The 18,135-nt window shown below is 40.8% G+C and overlaps 1 protein-coding gene across 1 annotated transcript; it reads left to right on the forward strand.

Annotated features, from left to right (window-relative positions):
- Nucleotides 1-6,842: 6,842 nt before the first annotated feature.
- Nucleotides 6,843-12,153, forward strand: LOC149749899 (uncharacterized protein MSANTD5-like). Its single transcript, XM_089908616.1, has 4 exons — nt 6,843-6,962; nt 10,568-10,666; nt 11,166-11,466; nt 11,791-12,153. Exons 1-4 carry the CDS (start codon nt 6,843-6,845, stop codon nt 12,030-12,032), a joined length of 762 nt encoding a protein of 253 aa, XP_089764742.1. The 3' UTR covers nt 12,033-12,153.
- The last annotated feature ends 5,982 nt before the right edge of the window (nt 12,154-18,135 follow it).

Consider the following 18,135-nt stretch of genomic DNA (forward strand, 5'->3'; position numbering starts at 1 on the left):
TCATGTCATAGGGCAAGTCACCCTTTGTGCCCCTACAGGAGGAGCACTGCTTGAACGTGGCCTACCCACAGGAAGGGAGCATAACTCTGAGCAAAGCAGTTTTTTTCAAGTAAGAAAAGTGCCCTGAGAGAAACTAGCTGAGAATGTCTGATACTAGCACTCCTAGTAGCTGGAAGAACAAGTACTTCAGCCCTGAAAGGGGAAGGGTAATATAGGAGCACAGAATAATGTATGGAACACTTCATAAGCCATACGCAATAAGAAGTCTAAGTGAAGGGGGCCCTTGATTGCCACTCACCCAGATTTGCTTTCTGTAGCACAAACCATGTGATTCACGTGATGGAACACAAAGAACATACCAAGCAAGAATAATTAGTTCAATAAAAATATGGTTTCCTTAAGGTATAAAGTTACAGAGCAGTTTGGAATTTGCCCATAAGGATCATGCTGGAATGGGGAGCTCAAAACATTTTCTGACAGGCCTCGCTTTTGGTTTAGAGGAACTGTTAATATATCTCTGATAAAGCATCAGTCCTGAACTGGAACCTGGAACTCTATCCTACAAATAGCTTAATCACATTAGAAAGCACCAACTTTACATATGGGTGAGTGGGAGTAGCAAGGAGAGGGCACATCATTTTAACAGAGCACCCTTTACTGTCAATTCAGACTCTGTAACCAGCAGCTGTCAAAAGATCTAAAGATTTTGCTTTCCCTAGTGTGTCCTTGCTCTGTGCTCTGGCCTGAATTTCATTACCCAAATTCTTCTGTTGGGTACCCTAACCCCAAATATGAAGGTGTTTAGAGACATGTCTTTTAGAGATCTCATTAATGCTAAATTAGATCATGCCGATAGGTCCTTGATCTATAGGATTAGTGTGCTTATAAGAAGAGAAAGAGAGACCAGAGCAAACCCTCTCTCTTTTCACAGGCACTGAGGAAAGGCCATGTAAGGACATAGAAATAAGGGCAGTATTTTGTAAACTGGGAAGACAAGTCTCACTAGGAACCAAGTTAGTCAGCACATAGATCTTAGACATCTCAACATCCAGAACTGTGAGGAAAAAAAAAAGTATATATATGTATGTATGTAGTTTAATCCACCCTGTCTACGGGGTTTTCATATGAAAGTACAAGCTAACAAATGTACTCTGGTATATATCTGCAAGCTTCTTTGAGAAGGATTGGCATATAGTGACCACTTGTTATCATTGTGGTATTGAAAGCTCTTTCTCCGGATGACCTGGGTTTTTTTTTGGTTTTTTTTGCGGTACGCGGGCCTCTCACTGTTGTGGCCTCTCCCGTTGCGGAGCACAGGCTCCGTGCAGGCTCAGCGGCCATGGCTCACGGGCCCAGCCACTCCGCGGCATGTGGGATTCTCCCGGACCGGGGCACGAACCCAGACTCTCAACCACTGCGCCACCAGGGAAGCCCGACCTGGTATTTTTTTTATTGGATGCAATCTGGGAGTGAAAATTAACTCAAAACAAGAGACAAGGTGATTGACTGTGTGTTGTCTTGTTTGTTTTTCTGATCGTGCTTGGCATCAGTTTTTCACTCCCCAAGTCTTTATCTTTGTTGGTTCTATGAGTAAAGCAATACCCTGGTGGCTGCACGTGTATCTCACCTTAAGATTGCCAGGGTCAATGACCATTTTGAAAATTATGTTCACATTGCCTCTGAAGTGTTTGCGGCACCATATGGTTCAGGTAATTCCTGAACCCTTTCATCCCCACTTATACATGTAGCTCTCATTACAAAGCAGTACCTTTGAACTTTGATTTTGGCAGCCACCTATGAAGGTCTCGATGATCTTGCTCTTCTCCAGAGTTCTTTCCGTAACACTCTGGGCTATCCTGTGTGTCATGGTCAGCTGGGCATGCATAATACACTGCTACCAATGTGTCCTCTGCTCTCTGATTTTTGACCTCTTATTCAACAGTCAGCCATGTTGGACCATTATCTTACCTAGTGTAGGTCCTTATGATGGCCACCTCCTACTTCCCAGGACTAGCTCAAGGCTTGGTCCATCCACGTTCCTGAGGGTCAGAGCTCTGGGTGCCCCCCTCAAAAGTGAAGTATATTGAGGACAGGTATAATGAACCTTGGGTCCTGCACGGTCATCTCCATGCCTATCTCCTGTACTTCTGCTGGCAGACATCACCCCATCACCCCCAGCAGCAGAGATGAACCTCTGCCAAGCCTGAACCAGGTCCTGAACTTAAAGACAATTTGAATGTGATCCCTTTTGCACTTGAGACCCCGTGGAACATCACAATTACATACACTCAAGATTTTTCTCCTTCCCCAAACCCAATGTCATGAAAATACAATGTAAAATTGAAGGAGACAACCCTCATCTCTTTCATCCTAGTGGCAGTAGCTTAGATGGGACCTAGGATTATGTATAGAGAGAATGATAGAGGCCAAGGGCCAAGAAGGGGCTCAGCTTCCTGGGTGCCTTGAGTTCTGCCATCCATCTCTCCCCACTCATTCTTAGTGCTCAGGGTCATTGACCATCCTGGGGCAACTTGTATATCCAGAGATGATAGGTTTTCCGTCCTGCCTTCAACATTTTCTAGCAGGGCATCATCACCCTTTAATTTAACTTTACTACGTTTTACCCTCGTTTTAAATTTGAAATGAGGTTTCTGACTTGAATAGTCAATTTTGGAAGAATATTTGCCTTATACACACACATATATATATTTGTATCTTTTACATGGCAGACTCATTATCTCTTACATCTCTTTCTCTACATTTCCTGGGAGAAGTTTATGAAAATGAATATATTTCTCCCCTACGTAGATGCCAACTTACCCTAGTCTTTCTCTTTAAAAATTTCTCATTATTATACACATCTGACCATATTTATCACTCTAACCAATACTTAATAGATCAGTCAAAATAAGGATTGCAGTCCTTTGATAAATATTGCTTTTCCATGGAGAATGTAAGCTTTGTGAGGACTGTGTTGGCTTACTGGTCACTAGAGGTCACCTTGAAATGGCCACAGATCCAAAAATGAACATATGTGAGGATCTGGACCCTCTGTCTTGAGTGTCAAGCCCAGGCAGAGGGACTCCACTAGAACCTGATGGAGTGGCAATCCACTAATAGATTAGCCAGGACAGTCGTGGGCACTGTCATGATTGCTGAGACTTCAGTACAGCTACCCCAGCTCACAGGGCCCTTCCTCTGGGAGCTTTTTTTTTTTTTTCTTTTTGGCTACAGGTGGAGACACTGGTGTCAGAAGCTGACTTGGCCTGGGCTACGGGTTCCTACCCCTGCCTGGCCGTTCAAAGACTCTCCTTCAGGACACAGAAAGGAATCAACTCCAGGGGGACCAGGGTCCTTGTTCCCCTCTCTTGGCTGATGGGGAAGTCATACTGAAGCTAGAGGCTGGATACCCACTTCCATTGCACCCATTCACCCAGAGGTCTCCAGCGACAACTTGCTGCCTTCAGATTTCATGAAGCATCTGAGGAGTCAGGACTGAAGTGATGCTGCTTTGCCCCAGGCTTAGACCTGGATGATCCATAAGTCAGGGGCACCTCTTCCTCACTCTTTCCCCAGAGACCTGCAGAAGGTGCCAGATGCCACAAGGGGGCACCAGTGAGACCAAAGGGCTGGAGTGTCTATAAGGAGGCACGGCTCCCTCAGGTGCGAGGTCAGGGTTGGGCTTTCCCTGAGCACGCAGGTGATCACTGTGTGTGGTTCTGAGCCCTCTCTCCATAGCTGAGTGTTACTTACACTCAGCCTCATCACACATAGTTAGAATAAAATAGCTGCCAATTCCCCCAAACAGCTTCTTTCTCTCTCTCTCTCTTTTTCCCTGTTAGTCTCCTTTAAAATATAGTTTTTCTCATGTAACTCAAGAATCTGTAATGAACTTCTTTCTGCAAATAAAATACGTCCAAGTTATTTCCATGGCACATCAAAAACATTCACTGGCTCACACAGTGACCCATAGTTCTTACTTGCACAGAATTTTCTCCACTGGAAAACCTAATAAGTTCAATAAGTTCAAGGAGTTTTCCTTGTAATATACTGACAGTACACCTCCTATTTCTAATTTTCAGCTGAAAAACTTCAATATTTTTACACAGAAAGTGTTTTTCATTCAAAGAATTGTTATATTTTCACTGAAAATGTTTTTACACTGAAATATAGAAACAGTTTCTCTGGTATTGATTTTTCCCCTAAGCTCTAAAGCTGAACACAGTGTTTCCACATATATATCTAAGACACAGCCCTCAATACCTTAAAAGCATTATCAAATCCACTTACCCTTCCAGAGTGGTTTATTCCCTAGTCCTCTTCCCAATCTGCAGGGATTCTCAACACTCTCTTCAGTTTCTCAAGGAAAACAAAAACAAAACAAAAAAAAGAAAACCCTAGCCATTTGGACACTCTTAAAGCCTGACATTTTCAGTGCTTATTTTTCATTAGAACCATCTGGGACCTTTAGAATTACTGATGCTCAGCCCCATCTTGGATTATATACTAATCTCTGCAAAGGACCCTCATCAGAATATTAAACTGTCTCCAGGAAGTTCTAATCTGCAGCCTGGGTGTGACTCACAGTTACCAGAGTCCCCACCCCCATGGCACAGCATGAGGTGGGGGAGGACAAAGGAGACCCCTGAAGTCAGGTGCAGCTCATGGCAAAGCTTATGCTCTTCCTCAAGGCAGAGCTCGGCCCAGGTTGCTTGTGAGAATCACCCAGGGAGCTTGTCACAAACACAGAGCCCTGGGTCCCAGCCTTGAATAATGAAGTCTGAATCACTGGGGTTGGCCTTTGAAATGCCTTCCAGCTGATCGACTGTAGAATCAGGAGTGGGAAGCTGTGGATCCATGATTTCACTGAGCTTAGAGACCAGTGGGAGAGCTAGACTTGACCTGACCCAGGAGTTGCATGAACCATACCGAGTGTGACTTGAGTTTGAGGACTGCAAAGGGGTGGCACCTATGCGGGGTGGCACCATCTGAGAAGGCCTCTGTGCACAGGGTGACTAACACACATCCTCAAGTAGTGCAAACCAGCTTGATGAATGGCTTTGGGAGATCACAGTAGGGAAGCATCTAACACAGAAGGAGCAAAGACGCCAAAACAAAATTGCACCCACTGTATTCAGGGAATGAGAAGGTAAGCATGGCTGGAGCCTGGATATCGAGAGAAAAATCGTCTTGATTTGAAGCCATCAGTTGACAGGGTGTGAAAAATGTCTGCCCTGAAAAGTCATAAAAAGAGGTTTGGTCTGCATACCAAGTACAGTGAGGGCAGGGACACTATTAAAATGCTGTGGCCATTGTCCGTGGGAGTAACCCTTAATGCCTCACTATTTTAGATCCAATTTGAAAAAACCAATTCATTTCATATATGTTTAGATGCTAGGAATGAGATATTCTAGTGAAGTGGATGCCGTGGGTAAGGGAGGAAAAGGATTCATGAATTGGTCTTTATGAGGAGCTGCAGTTGTCCCCCAAATATGATCTGTATGGAGTATCCTCAGGACCTGGATGGGAGCCCTGAACCCTGGTATCCCTGATACCACCCCTCCATGTTATCTCCATGCCCATTTTCTGCCTTCTCCAAGCAGACCCCACACACGCAGTCACCTCCTCTGACTTGGATACAGATCTTGAACTTAACATTTGAATCTGATTCTCAAATCCACTTGAGAGACAAGGGATTTCACATGACTTTCTCTTCCTCAAACCCAGTGGAATGAAAATAAAATGTGAAATGAACTGGAGGATCCCCTAGTTCTGCCGTGTGGTCAGGGCTTGGATGGGACCCCAAAATGGTAGAGAGACAAAGGAGCACGGAGAGAGCTCAGCTTCCTGGAGACTTGGGACCTGTCATCCCTCTCACTCTCCTCTCCCCAACATTCTTGCTGCTTGAGGGTCATTAAGCGTCAGGGAAAACTTGTAGATAAAGAATCAATGGGGTGGAATCCTTCCATCAGCATTCTCTGGCTGGGTGAGCAGAATCCTGTTATTTAATGTTTCTGGACCTCAGTTGCCTCCTTGTGAGGTCGCAGCTAATGCTTCTTACTTTATCACTCACTTTTTGGATAATCTGAATATACGATTTATATTGGGTCTCTTAAACCTGTGTCTCCACAGATCTTAAAAAAGGGTATGAATGAATTTATCTACAAAACAGAGAGTTACAGATGTAGAAAACAAACTTATGGTTACCAGGGCGTAAAGGGGGTTGAAGGATAAATTGGGAGATTGGGTTTGACATATACATTCTTCTATATATAAAATAGATAACAAGGACCTCCTGTATAGCACAGGGAACTCTACTCAATACTCTGTAATGACCTATATGGGAAAAGAATCTAAAAAAGGATGGAGATATATATATATATACACATATTATCTGATGCACTTTGCCGTACACCTGAAACTAACACAACATTGTAAATCAACTATACTCTAATAAAAATTTTTTTTAAAACCTGTGTCTCCACATTTCCTGGGTCAAATTTATAAACATTATTTTACTTTTGTGTAAGTCCAAATTTCACAAATCTTTCCCTTGAACAACTTTTATTGTCATTTACACACATGTAACCTTATTAATTCACTTTTTTTAACAATGACTAAAATAAGGCACAATAACTAGTACTGCAGGTCCTTCACAATATTGCTTTCCCATGGAGACGATAGGCTTGCTGAGAGCTCAGTTGGCTGATGGATCACTAGAGGAGCTCCATTATCTTGCCCCTGGGTAGAGTAGAACATTTGTGGCTGAGGGTGGGATTGGTTCAGAATCACTACTTGTATATCAACTCACAAGCAGAGGGACACAGCCAGGACCTGTTGACATGGGCAATCCACCAACACATCAGTCACCAACAGGTGTGGACATAGGCACATCTTCCTGGGACTGTAGCACCACCATCCCTTCACCAGGGGCCCTTCCCCAGGGCAATCTCTTCTGTCCAGTAAGACCCTATAAGGAGATTTGGTGTGAACATCAAGGACTGTATGAGCAAGGTTGCCCCTGAGGATTCTACTGCTGTTGTCCATGGGAAAGACCCTTAAAGCCAGAATTATTTTAATTCCAGAGTAAAGAAAACCTAGCTAATTCCACAGTTTTATAGAGGCTGGGGTTCAGCACTTTCTTTTTGACTGGAGCTCTTTGTGAAGTTAAAGAATTCAAGAATCAGGGGTGTGCATTTGTAGAGATGAGACAGCTTATTTTGCAGGTGGGATACAGGGCCTAGAATCCTTTAGAATCACTGCTCTAGTTGAGATCAAACACATCATCTCCAAATTATCCAATCTTACACTAGTTTAGGTACAGCTGAAGGGATTTGGCAGATGTAGTCAGTGAGTCAAAAGGATAATGTACTGGATTAACCTGACTCAATCACTTGTAAGACGTAAGTCCCCTCCCTACCCCCTCCTTTCAGGGGAAGATACAAGGACTCAAAGAAAACATAGGATGTATACAAAATCACAGAGCAAGTTGGAGTTCTGAGGCTCAGTACTTTCATTGAGAACCAGAGCCTTCATACCCAGTGCCCACTGTGGGTGGTGGTCAGTTCCTGGGCATTGGGACCAGTTTCTGCCCTTAGGAGCTCCAGGTCCTGAGACTGTAACTGAGCAGGGCCCTATGGGTCCTTCCCAGGACAGAAACGCCCCCATGTTCTCCACCTGCCTCTTATTATCTATAGAAAAACTTTATCCTCCTAGACCTTCGTCAAGTTCCAAAGAATAAATTTAATCAGAAGTGAGAGAATGCAGAAAGGAAAACAGTCAATAAGCCAAAATAATGGTTCAGCCATTAAACAAAGTCGAGGACTTTTAGTTCCAGCTCAAGGGCTATAGATAATTTCTAAGTCATGTTCTTTAAGCTGTTCTGCAGGTGCTGAAACCCGCACCAGGTGGAAGAAGTTACCTGCAATATATATATATATTTAGGTGACATGAAAAGAATCAAGGATGACTCTGGAGCCACTACACATTAAGTTTGAGCTGATTTAAGATGATACCACTCACTGTATATGCCCCTCCCCTGTCTTGTCATAATATAAACTCCGTAAATCTGAATCATTGGGTAGATTTGTGGATGATTCTTAGATAGTTTTGAAGATTCAAAATTAATTCTGAGTAAGGTCCATAGTAGCCTAGACTACATCTGAGATTCTGAGGGCAAAAAATTCTAAGCACTGTGTTGCCAACCTTCTTGGTGACAATCTAAGCACCTTCCTTCTCTCCCAGCATCAGTTGTCCCATCTATAAATCCCCCTCACATTCTCCCTCTGTGTCCCTCCTTTAGCATAAACAATTCTCTTTGAAAAATGTTCTCTTATAAAAAGAAAAGCTCTGTTCTCCCCCTCTCCTCCCCTCCCTAAACCCTTCTTTCAAATTAAGTCCTTCATAAAGTGTCCCACATGCATCTCTAGAATTTGTGACCACCCTCACCAGCCGAGGCCTGGGCTCTTCCCCTAACCCTCCACTGAAACCACCCTCTACATGACACACATAGTCCTTGAGCCAAACCCAAAGGGCTTCCCTGACCCTTAGCTCTAACCCACGGGAGGGGAGGGTGGTTCATTTGTAGGAATGTCACAAACTCTCACTTTGCCTTTGAGGACACTGGAGCCTAGAGATCCTTGGAATCAATAATGGAGTTAACCCAGTATTAATCTCTAGTTAATCCTATCCCAGTTATCCAATCAAACTGTATTGTAGGTGCTGCATTAAAGGGATTTTGCAGTTGTAATAAAAGTACTAAATTGGTTTATCCTCGGTTAATCCAAAGAGAGTATACTGGGTGTGTCTGATTCAATCACACCCAAGGTATTTAATAGCTGCTAGACCTCCCAAGAGCTTCAGAGACTACCAGAAGCAGAGAGGACCAGACACATTTCAGGAGATCACCTAATCTCCTGAATTCCAGCAAAGCAGAGTAAGTGCCTGCTCTCTTCAGCTCCTGGATTAGGCCCTGAGGCTGCAGAGAAAACTCAGAATAAAAATGGAGGTAAATTGGAGGAAACCTGATTCCTGTGTGTTTGTGGGAATATGGTTGGGTTATTTGTCTTTCATTTTATTTCATAAGTACTTTTGCAGTCATTAAAAGTACACCCACAACCTTCTCTGTTCTTTGCATATATTCACTCATTTAATCCTCATAGAAAGCCTGATGGAAGGTGTTATGACTATACTCATCTCACAGAGAAGGCACCAAGGCACTGCATGGCAACTACCCTGAACAGGGACCCACAGTTGTAACTTCAAAGCTAGGAATGAGAAGCCGGCACTGTGGTTCTTGGGTTCATGACCTTCACAGATGTTCTGAGCTGCCACTCTCGTGCTTGATGGATGTTTCTCACAAATTTATGGTTTTAATGGGATTATGTGTCTACTTTGATATTTCATTTAGGTAGAGTATTTCTTATCTCTAGAAGTTCCATATAGGCTGCTTATATCTTCCTATTATCTCCTTATGCTACTGCTTCTCCACACTTAATCACAGGGAGTCCGTTTCTAATGGCTGCTTTAAAGCCTTTCTCTACTAATTCTGCCACCGGTGTCACTTCTGAGTCTATGGATCAAGTTTCTGCTAGTGACGAATTGTATTCCTGTTTTGTTGCATTCCAGGTAATTCTAAGTGGGAGATCCACATTGTGCATTTTGGAGTGCTAGATATTCTGTGTTCCTTGAACTAATGTTGGACTTTGTTCTGGTGCAGAGAAGGTACTTCAAAACAGTTTGAGCCTTTTGAGGATTGCTTTGAATCTTCGTTAGTTGGGACCAGGACAGGCTTCTGTCTGGATAGTTTGGCCGCACTACTGAGGCAATACCCTTTCTGAGCAGTCTGTCTGAAAACCTTGGATTAGGGTTTTTGGTTTCACTCTGGCTGCTGGGAGCAAAGATTCTTCTTGGTCTGAGTGACCCCAGCAATTTCCCAACCTGCTCTTTTCCAGTGGCTCTTACTCAGTCCAGGCAGTTCCTGCCCACACAGGGCTCATATGTCCTTAGACAGGGGACCTCCCAGTAATCTTCAGAGTTCCCTTCATCTCTCTGTCCCTGTCTGTCTGTCTGTCTCCTGTGCAGCTTCCTTGTCCTGTACTTGCCATTGTGATACAGGATATCCAGCAGCATTCACTCCTCCAAGATCTCAGCCTGGACTCCCAGGCCCTGTTTGGATCCCTCTCCTTGCTCTAAGGTCTGGACACCCTGAGGCACTCTGTGTGGCCCTTGTGGATCCCCTTCACTTGTTTTTTTTCTTTCAAACCACTGTCCTGTGTTCCTGTTGGTCCTGTGTCTGAAAACCTTTGGTTCAATAGTTCCTCTGGCTTTCTCCTGGTTCAGTGCCAGGGTGCATAAATAAAGAAATCTGCTTTGTTTTGAAATAACTCATTTGTTAATAGTTTGCAACTAATATTCTCTGTTATTGCAGAATGTTTTCTAGATCTGTTCTTAAGATTGATTTTTATTTTCATTGCTGTGATTGGATAATTATTTAAGCAATCACAAGTAGGTTGTTAAGAGATTACCTACTGTGTCAATAGTCATCTTTTATTTTATTTTTCATTAGAAAGTGATATTTCAGCCTGAAATTACTAGACACCTCCAGGAAGTAGAGAAGGTAAAAGAAACCCAGGGAGAAGAACTGCCCTCAGGTAAGATGTTCTCAGTCATGTTTAATTAGAGAAAACTTTCTATCTCACCTCCTTCAGCTTCCCAGTATGAACTGCTCATCTCAGGCCCCAGGGAGGACAGGGCTTCCTCAGAGTCCTGGGACCTCTCTGTCCCCGCCCCCAGCCCCGGTGACCAGAGGCAGTGAAAGGCCCCATTGGGGGGTGGGAAGTGAACCCCTCTTCAGGAGGCCCTCCCAGGAAGTAAATGAACCATCAAAGCCCTGTCAATATTCTCTGAAATTAGCTTATGCAACTGGAATAACATCAGGCTCTCAGATGCTTTCCTGACCTGTTCCAGTGACTATGGCTTGGCATTAGGACTCAGGTTGATGATGAATCCCTCAACATCTCATGTTAAATTTTGTCACCTCCCACTAACTGGATAGAGTCACGTTTGGACCTATCAGTGTAGAGGGAGGGTCTCTGAGAAACCCTCAAGTGTGCATGTGAGATATGCCAGAGCATATCTACATCCCTCTCTCCTTTCCAGACCAGTGTGTTAAACCTTGGAGCAACCATGAGATTAGGAGTTTCCTACAAGAATGGGAAATCCTTGAAGGTGAAGAGTTAAAGAAGAATTATCACGTAGCATCAAGAATAATTGCCAGGCATCTCAAGCAGAGGGGCATAAATAAGAGCAGGAGAAAATGTCTCCAGATGCTAATAAACATGCAGGACTTATATTGGACTATTCATGAAGCCAACCAGAGACCAAGGAGTGAACCCTTGCCATGTCCTTATGGAGAGGCCCTTCACAGGATCCTAGAACACAGAGGGGAGAACAAGGACTTCTCAGGTTTGTCTCTTATATTCATATTCATGGTTATTTAGTAAGTGGCATCAGCTGGCCCAGACATTGCACTGTCTCCTGAGAAGGGCAGCATGATGGGACTGGTCCCTGCCCACAGGCTACCGCCTTCACACAGCACAAAGAACTTGATGTTCTCAGCATTTACCTGCTCCTCTCTATTTCTCCTCTTTGTCACCAAAACAATGAGGGACTTTACTCATGGCCTGGTTTAGAGTCGACATGGCCCCCTGGGCCAGACTAAGTAATAGGCATAGATTCAGGAGGAGGGTAGGTGATGTCATCTCTCTCTCTCATGTCCTCCCTGTGCAGAAGTGGCTGATGTCCCACCACCTGAGTACCAGCCCCCTGCGTGTGCCATCCCTGATTGCTTTGAGGAGCTGCTGTGGGCTCCCCCACATATGATCTACATAGAGGATCCTCAGGTACCCAGATGGGAGCCCTGGAACATGAACCTTCCACAGTCAAGTCCATGCCTATTTCCTGCATTTCTCTCCCTACACCCTGGCCCCCAGCAACAGTGGTCAACTCTCTCTGACAATGAGTCAGAGTGAGAACTTACAGCTGGACCCTGAATCCCAGTTTGATTCGAAGGACAGACAATGGACTAGCACAATTCTATACACTCATGACTTCTTTTTTCCTAGCCCAATGTAATGAGGGAAAAAAATGTGAAAATAAATGACTGTGACCCTCATCCCTTTCTGCCTTGTGCTGGATGCTTGGATGGGACCCAGCATTATAGAGAGTCCAAGGGGCAGGGAGGTGCTCACTTTCCAGGTGACTTGGGACCTGTTAACCTTTCTCTCTACTCTCTCCATCATGCTTCCTGCATGGAGGATCCTTTAACATCAGAGACAACTTAGACATTCAGAGATAATTGTGCTCAATCCTGCCTTCATCATTTCTTAACTGTGTGATAACAGAACTTGTTTAATGTTTCTGAGCCTAAAATTCTTCCCATTAGAATGGAACCTGGTGTTTCTTATGTCAGAAGATAGTTTTAGTATATAAACACACACATGACAAAATCACTTGATGTTCCTTTTTTTTTTAATAAAGGAAACTTTTTATTTTGAGATCACTGTAATTTCACATGTTGTGACAGATAATACAGAGAGGTCTCAGAGAGATCCCTTGTGTCCTTTACTCAGGTTTCCCTCATGGTAACATCTCAGAAAACTAAAGTATAATAACATAACTGGTATATTGACCAGATTCAGCCAAAATACTGAATCACCACAAGAGTCCTCATTTTGCCCTTTTATGGTCACACACATGACCCTCCCACACTCACTCCTTAATTAACTCCTGGCAAACACAAAGATGTGCTCCATTTCTATCTATCTATCTATCTATCTATCTATCTATCATCTATATAACATTTCAAGAATTTATATAAGTGGAATCATAGAGTATGTAACCTTTGGGGATTGGCTTTTTTCACTCATGATAATCTCAGGATTCATGGAGATTTCTACTGCTGTGTAGTATTCCACTAGATGGATGGATATTGTACCACCATTTAACCGTTCACCCATTGAAGGTCATCTGGATTGTTTCTAGTTTGGAGCTATTTTAAGTAAAGCTGTTTTAAACATGCAGGTACAGACTTTGTAACCACAAGTCTGTGTGGGATAAATGGGGTGCAACATCGATATGTATGATAATCACGTGCTTAATTTTTTAAAGGAACTGACCATCCAGTTTTCAGATAACCATATCATTTTATGCTCCCACCAGCAATGTATGAATGATTTTGTTTGTTTCCTCACCATTATGTGGTGTCACAATTTATATTTTAGCAGTTCTGACAGTCCTTTAGTGAGTGGCATCAGCAGACCCAGCCCATCATAGTGTACTCTGAGCAGAGCTTAGAATGAAGGGTTTGGCCTCTGCTCATAGGTTTCCCTGCATGTCATCCCAAAGTGGTGATATCTCATTGTGGTCTCAATTTGCAGTCCCTATTGACTAACGACATTGAACATCATTTCATGTGCTTATTTGTCATCTGTATATCCTCTTCAGTGATAGGTCTCTTCATGTTTTTGGTCCATTTTCTAATTGGATTGTTTTCACTCCTATGAATTGAGAGTTATTTATTCTAGTCTACTATGAGATGTGCCTTGTGCAAATATTTTCTCCTTTGTGACTTTTTTTTTTTTCTCTGTGAAAGCTCATATGGAGAGGATGAAAAGTTTTAAATTTTGATTAGGTCAAATTTATCAGTTTTCTAATGAGTGATGCTTTTGGTGTCAAACATAAGAACACTTTTCCTAGACCAAGGATTTTCTCCTATATTTTTCAAAAAGTTTTACAGTTTTATATTTAAGTCTATGATACATTTGAGTTAAATTTTCATTAAGGTGTGAGGTTAGGTCAAGTTCATTTTTGTGTGTGTTGCTATAGATGTCAGTTCCTCCAGCACCATTTTTGAAGAGATTGTCATTTCTCTTTCACTTTTGTCAAAAATTAGGTGGGCATATTTATGTGAGTCTATTAAAGGGTTCTCTACATTCTTCCAATGATATACATGTCTATCACTCTGTCAATACCACACAGTCTTGATTACTTAGCTGTATAATGAGTTATGAAATCCTGTAAATTGATGCTTTCCACTTTAATCTTTGATTTTCAAATATTGAACCAGTCTTACATCCCTGAAATACACCACTTATTCATCATACAATTCTTTTTACATATCACTGATTTTAATTTAACAATATTTTGTTATGATTTCTGCATTAATATTCAAGAGGGATGCTGTTTTGGAGTTTTCTTTTGTTGTACTGTCTTTGTCTGATTTGGGGATCAAGGTATACTAGTTATATAAAATGAATTGGCAAGTGTTCCCTCCTGTTTTATTTTCTAGAAAATATTGTGTAGAACTGATGTTAAGTCTTTAAATGCTTGATAGAACTCTCCAATGAAACCATCTGAGCCTGGGGATTGATTGATTGATTTCTTTCATCTTTTGAAATTTTAAAATAGTTTTTTCAGTTTCTTTAATAGTATAGGGGTATTTACATTATCTATTTCATATTAGGTGATTTGTGGTAGTCTGTGTGTTTTTTAGGAATTGGTCTATTTCCTCTAAGTTGTCAAGTTTTATGTGTATACAATCATTCACAGTATTCCATTGTTTCCTTTTTGCTATCTACAGGACCTGTAGTCATGTCCCTTCTTTCATTCCTGCTATTGATAATTTGTCTTGTCCCTTTTTTCTTAGTCTTGCTCAAGGTTTGTCTACTTGATCATTTCAAAGAATCAGTTATTTGTTTCATTGACTTTTCTCTATTCTGTTTACAATTTTATTTCTGCTCCTATTATTATTCCCTTCCTTCTGCTTCCTTTGTGTTTAGTTTGCTATTCTTATTCTAGATTCTTGATGTGCTAGATTAGATTATTATTTAAAGACTTTTCCTTTTTTTTAATGAATGAACTTAGCACCATAAATTTTATTTTCACCACTGCTTTCACTGTGTCCCATGAATTTTAATGTGTTGTATTTTTTTATTTCAATTTTTTAAAAATTTCTCTTTAGACTTGTTTTTTGACCCATGGGTTATTTAGAAATGTGTTATTGAGTTTCTAAGAGCTGGAGATATTTATGTTGTCATTGTGTTATTGATTTTCTAGTTTGATTCCATTAAGACCAGAGAACATACTCCACATGATTCAATTTTTAAAATTTGTTGAGGCTTGTTTTATGGCCCAGGAGAGGGTCTGTCTTGCTATATGTTCTGTGAGCACTTGAAAAAAAAGTATATCCTGATGCTGAATGAAGTATTTTATAAATGTTGATAAAGATCCTGTTGTTTGATAAGGTTGTTGAGTTCTATTTCCTTGCAGATTTTCTGCCTAGTTATTCTGCGTTCTAATTATTAAGAGGGATGTCAAAGTGTTCATCTACATTTGTGATTTGTTTGTTTCTCCTTTCAGTTTCTACAAGTGTTTTGCTTCCCATATTTTACAGTTCTGTGCCCTGGTATATACACATTTAGGATTGCTATGCCTTCTTGTTGGATTAACTTTTTTCTTTATGTAATTTCCCTGTGTCTCAAAATATTTTCTTGTTCTTAAGCCTACCGTATCTGATATTAGTCTCTCCACACTTGCTTTCTTGGATTAATGTTTGCATCTTTTTCCACCCTTGTACTTTCAATCTACTTATATTATTACGTTTGAAGTGAGTTTTTAGTAGACAGCATATATATGGATCATGTTTTTAAATCCACTCTGTCAAACTATCTTTAATTGGTTTGTTTAGACCATTTACATTTAATGTAATTATTGTTAGGACTAAAGCCTGCCATCTTAGTTTTCATGTGTTTGTTCTCTATATTTTTGTTTCTGTTTTCTTTTTACTACCTTCCTGTGGGCTACTTGAACATATTTTTAGAATGCCATTTCCATTTATTTATAGTTTTTGAGTGTATTTCTCTCTTTATCTTTTTAGTTGCACTAGTATTACATAATATACACAACTTTTCATAGTCTACTGGTGTCACTTTACTTGTTTGAGTGAGGTTTAAAACTTCTCATTTTATGTCCATTTACCCTCTCCTACTTGTAATATAATTATCTTAAAATGTTTTCTTTGCATATATTAGGATCATGTCAGACAGTGTTATAATGTTCACTTCAATCATAATTTTAGAAAACTCAAACCAGAAGAAAGTCTATTGTATTTATCCTCATTCCATTCTCATGAAAGTAAATGTATAGGTTCTCATTCTGTCTTTGTTGGCATAAGTGGGAATGCAGACATGGTTTTTATCTGTATTTGGAGGACTGGAACAGCCATTGTATAAAAATTTTTCTATCTGGAAATCCTGCCCCTTCCTTAGTCTTTTGACTAAAATAAAAAGACTTTGTTGGGGATTTCCTTTGGTGTTCATCCATTAGTATTTCTGGGTTGCCAACTTCTTTAGCTCCAACACTGGGATATATGAGGCAAAAAGAAAACGCATAGGGTGTCTGGTGTCATTGAAAACAAAGCTTATAATAGCATAGTAGCCTTACAAGTGGGGAAGGTGCACTAGGAGAATTCAGTCCTACTCAGTTGATTCTTTCTGAATGTTGTGTGTGTTTCTGTATGCAAACAGATATCTATACATCCACACATATTTACATAAATGATAGATATGTCATAAATTCATATTACTATTTCCAATTCAAATTCAGAGCTACAAGGTATCTATATCATGCCTGCATCTCTCTTTTTTTCCCCTAGTGGCTCTATTCCTGGAATTCATAAGGTCCAGAATGCTTTAATGCCTTCAATTATTTCTGTGGACCCTGACTTCCTTACCATTGGAGTCAGCAAAGCTCCTCTCAATTTCACCTCTTCCCAAATTGTTCTGTGACTTTCCAGTGACCACCTTGTGGCTGTTTTGGGGTCACCTCTTCCCTTTTTCTAAAATTCCCCAGACAATCCATTGTTTCCCTCTAGTTTCTCCTTCATAGGCCATGATACAATGCAGGTATTGTGACTGTTAGTGATTTGTCCTCATCTACTTGTAGTTTGGGGCTTGTGTGTTGCCTTGTCATCTAGTTTTATTGTAAATGGTGGCCATGCCTGGTAGGTTTTACTTTCTGGTTGCTCTGGCTCTTTTTATGTGACCCCGCTGCCATCTTCCCTGGATCCTCCTCTTTATAGTGTTCATTTGCATTAATATTATAATCAGCTTCTTTTGACCATTTTTCCTTGTCATATTTCTGATCAAATCTTTGCCCATTTTTCTATTAGGTTGTTAGCCTTTTTTCTTCTTAACTTTAAAAACTACTCCAATATTTGGAAGATCAGCCATTTTTGAAAAATGAATTGAAAATATTTTTTCTCAGTCTATTTTTTGAGTTTTGACTTTACTTATGGGTAGTTTTTGCTATTCCTAAATAAATTATCTTTATGCAGTTGAGATTATCAGTGTTTCTGTCTGAGCTTTTAAAGTATTTCACTATTTATTTTAAACAAGAATGACCACAACACCTGTCACACCTAACAGAAATTGAGAGTATGTCCTTCTTTTGTTCAAATATCAAGTCAATGATCAAATTTTCCTCTGTCTCATAAACAGGTTTCATTTTGTTTTTACATCTTGCCTGTGTGAACCAGAATCCAAAAAATGTTCATATGCTGTAGTTGACATATCCCTTAACCTTCTTTTAACCTATAGGATTCCCTTCAGTAATGGACACAGAAATACTAATACATAATATAAAATCACAGTTATGATTAAATCAGTAGGAAAAGGTCAGAGTGGGATAGACTGAAGAATATGTTTAGAATAAACTCACTATTGAAAAATGTGAGTAGGAGAGCTGTGACCAAAAACATCAGTACCATTTTCAGTTGTTATAGAGGCTATCGACCAACTTACATATACTGCATACCAGCTGTGAATGAGCCACTGAACCCAGAATGATGAGAGAACAAAATACATCTAAGCCCTGGTTCCTGCTAAGACCCTAAAAATCCAGTAGGGTAGATGACATTAAACATTGAAAAGTTCTACAATACTTCAAGAATTAAATGTTTTAAGACCAGGTTAAAAATGTTTAAAATTAAACATTTTAAACATGAATGTCCATAGATCACTGGATCATCTGTCATTTTAGATCATACTTTAGTTTTATCTGGATGTAGACACTATA

Source organism: Delphinapterus leucas, chromosome 3 (assembly GCF_059928025.1).
Source record: "Delphinapterus leucas isolate spDelLeu-1000000601 "Yukka" chromosome 3, BTC_Dleu_Yukka2, whole genome shotgun sequence".
NCBI classification, from domain to species: domain Eukaryota; kingdom Metazoa; phylum Chordata; class Mammalia; order Artiodactyla; family Monodontidae; genus Delphinapterus; species Delphinapterus leucas.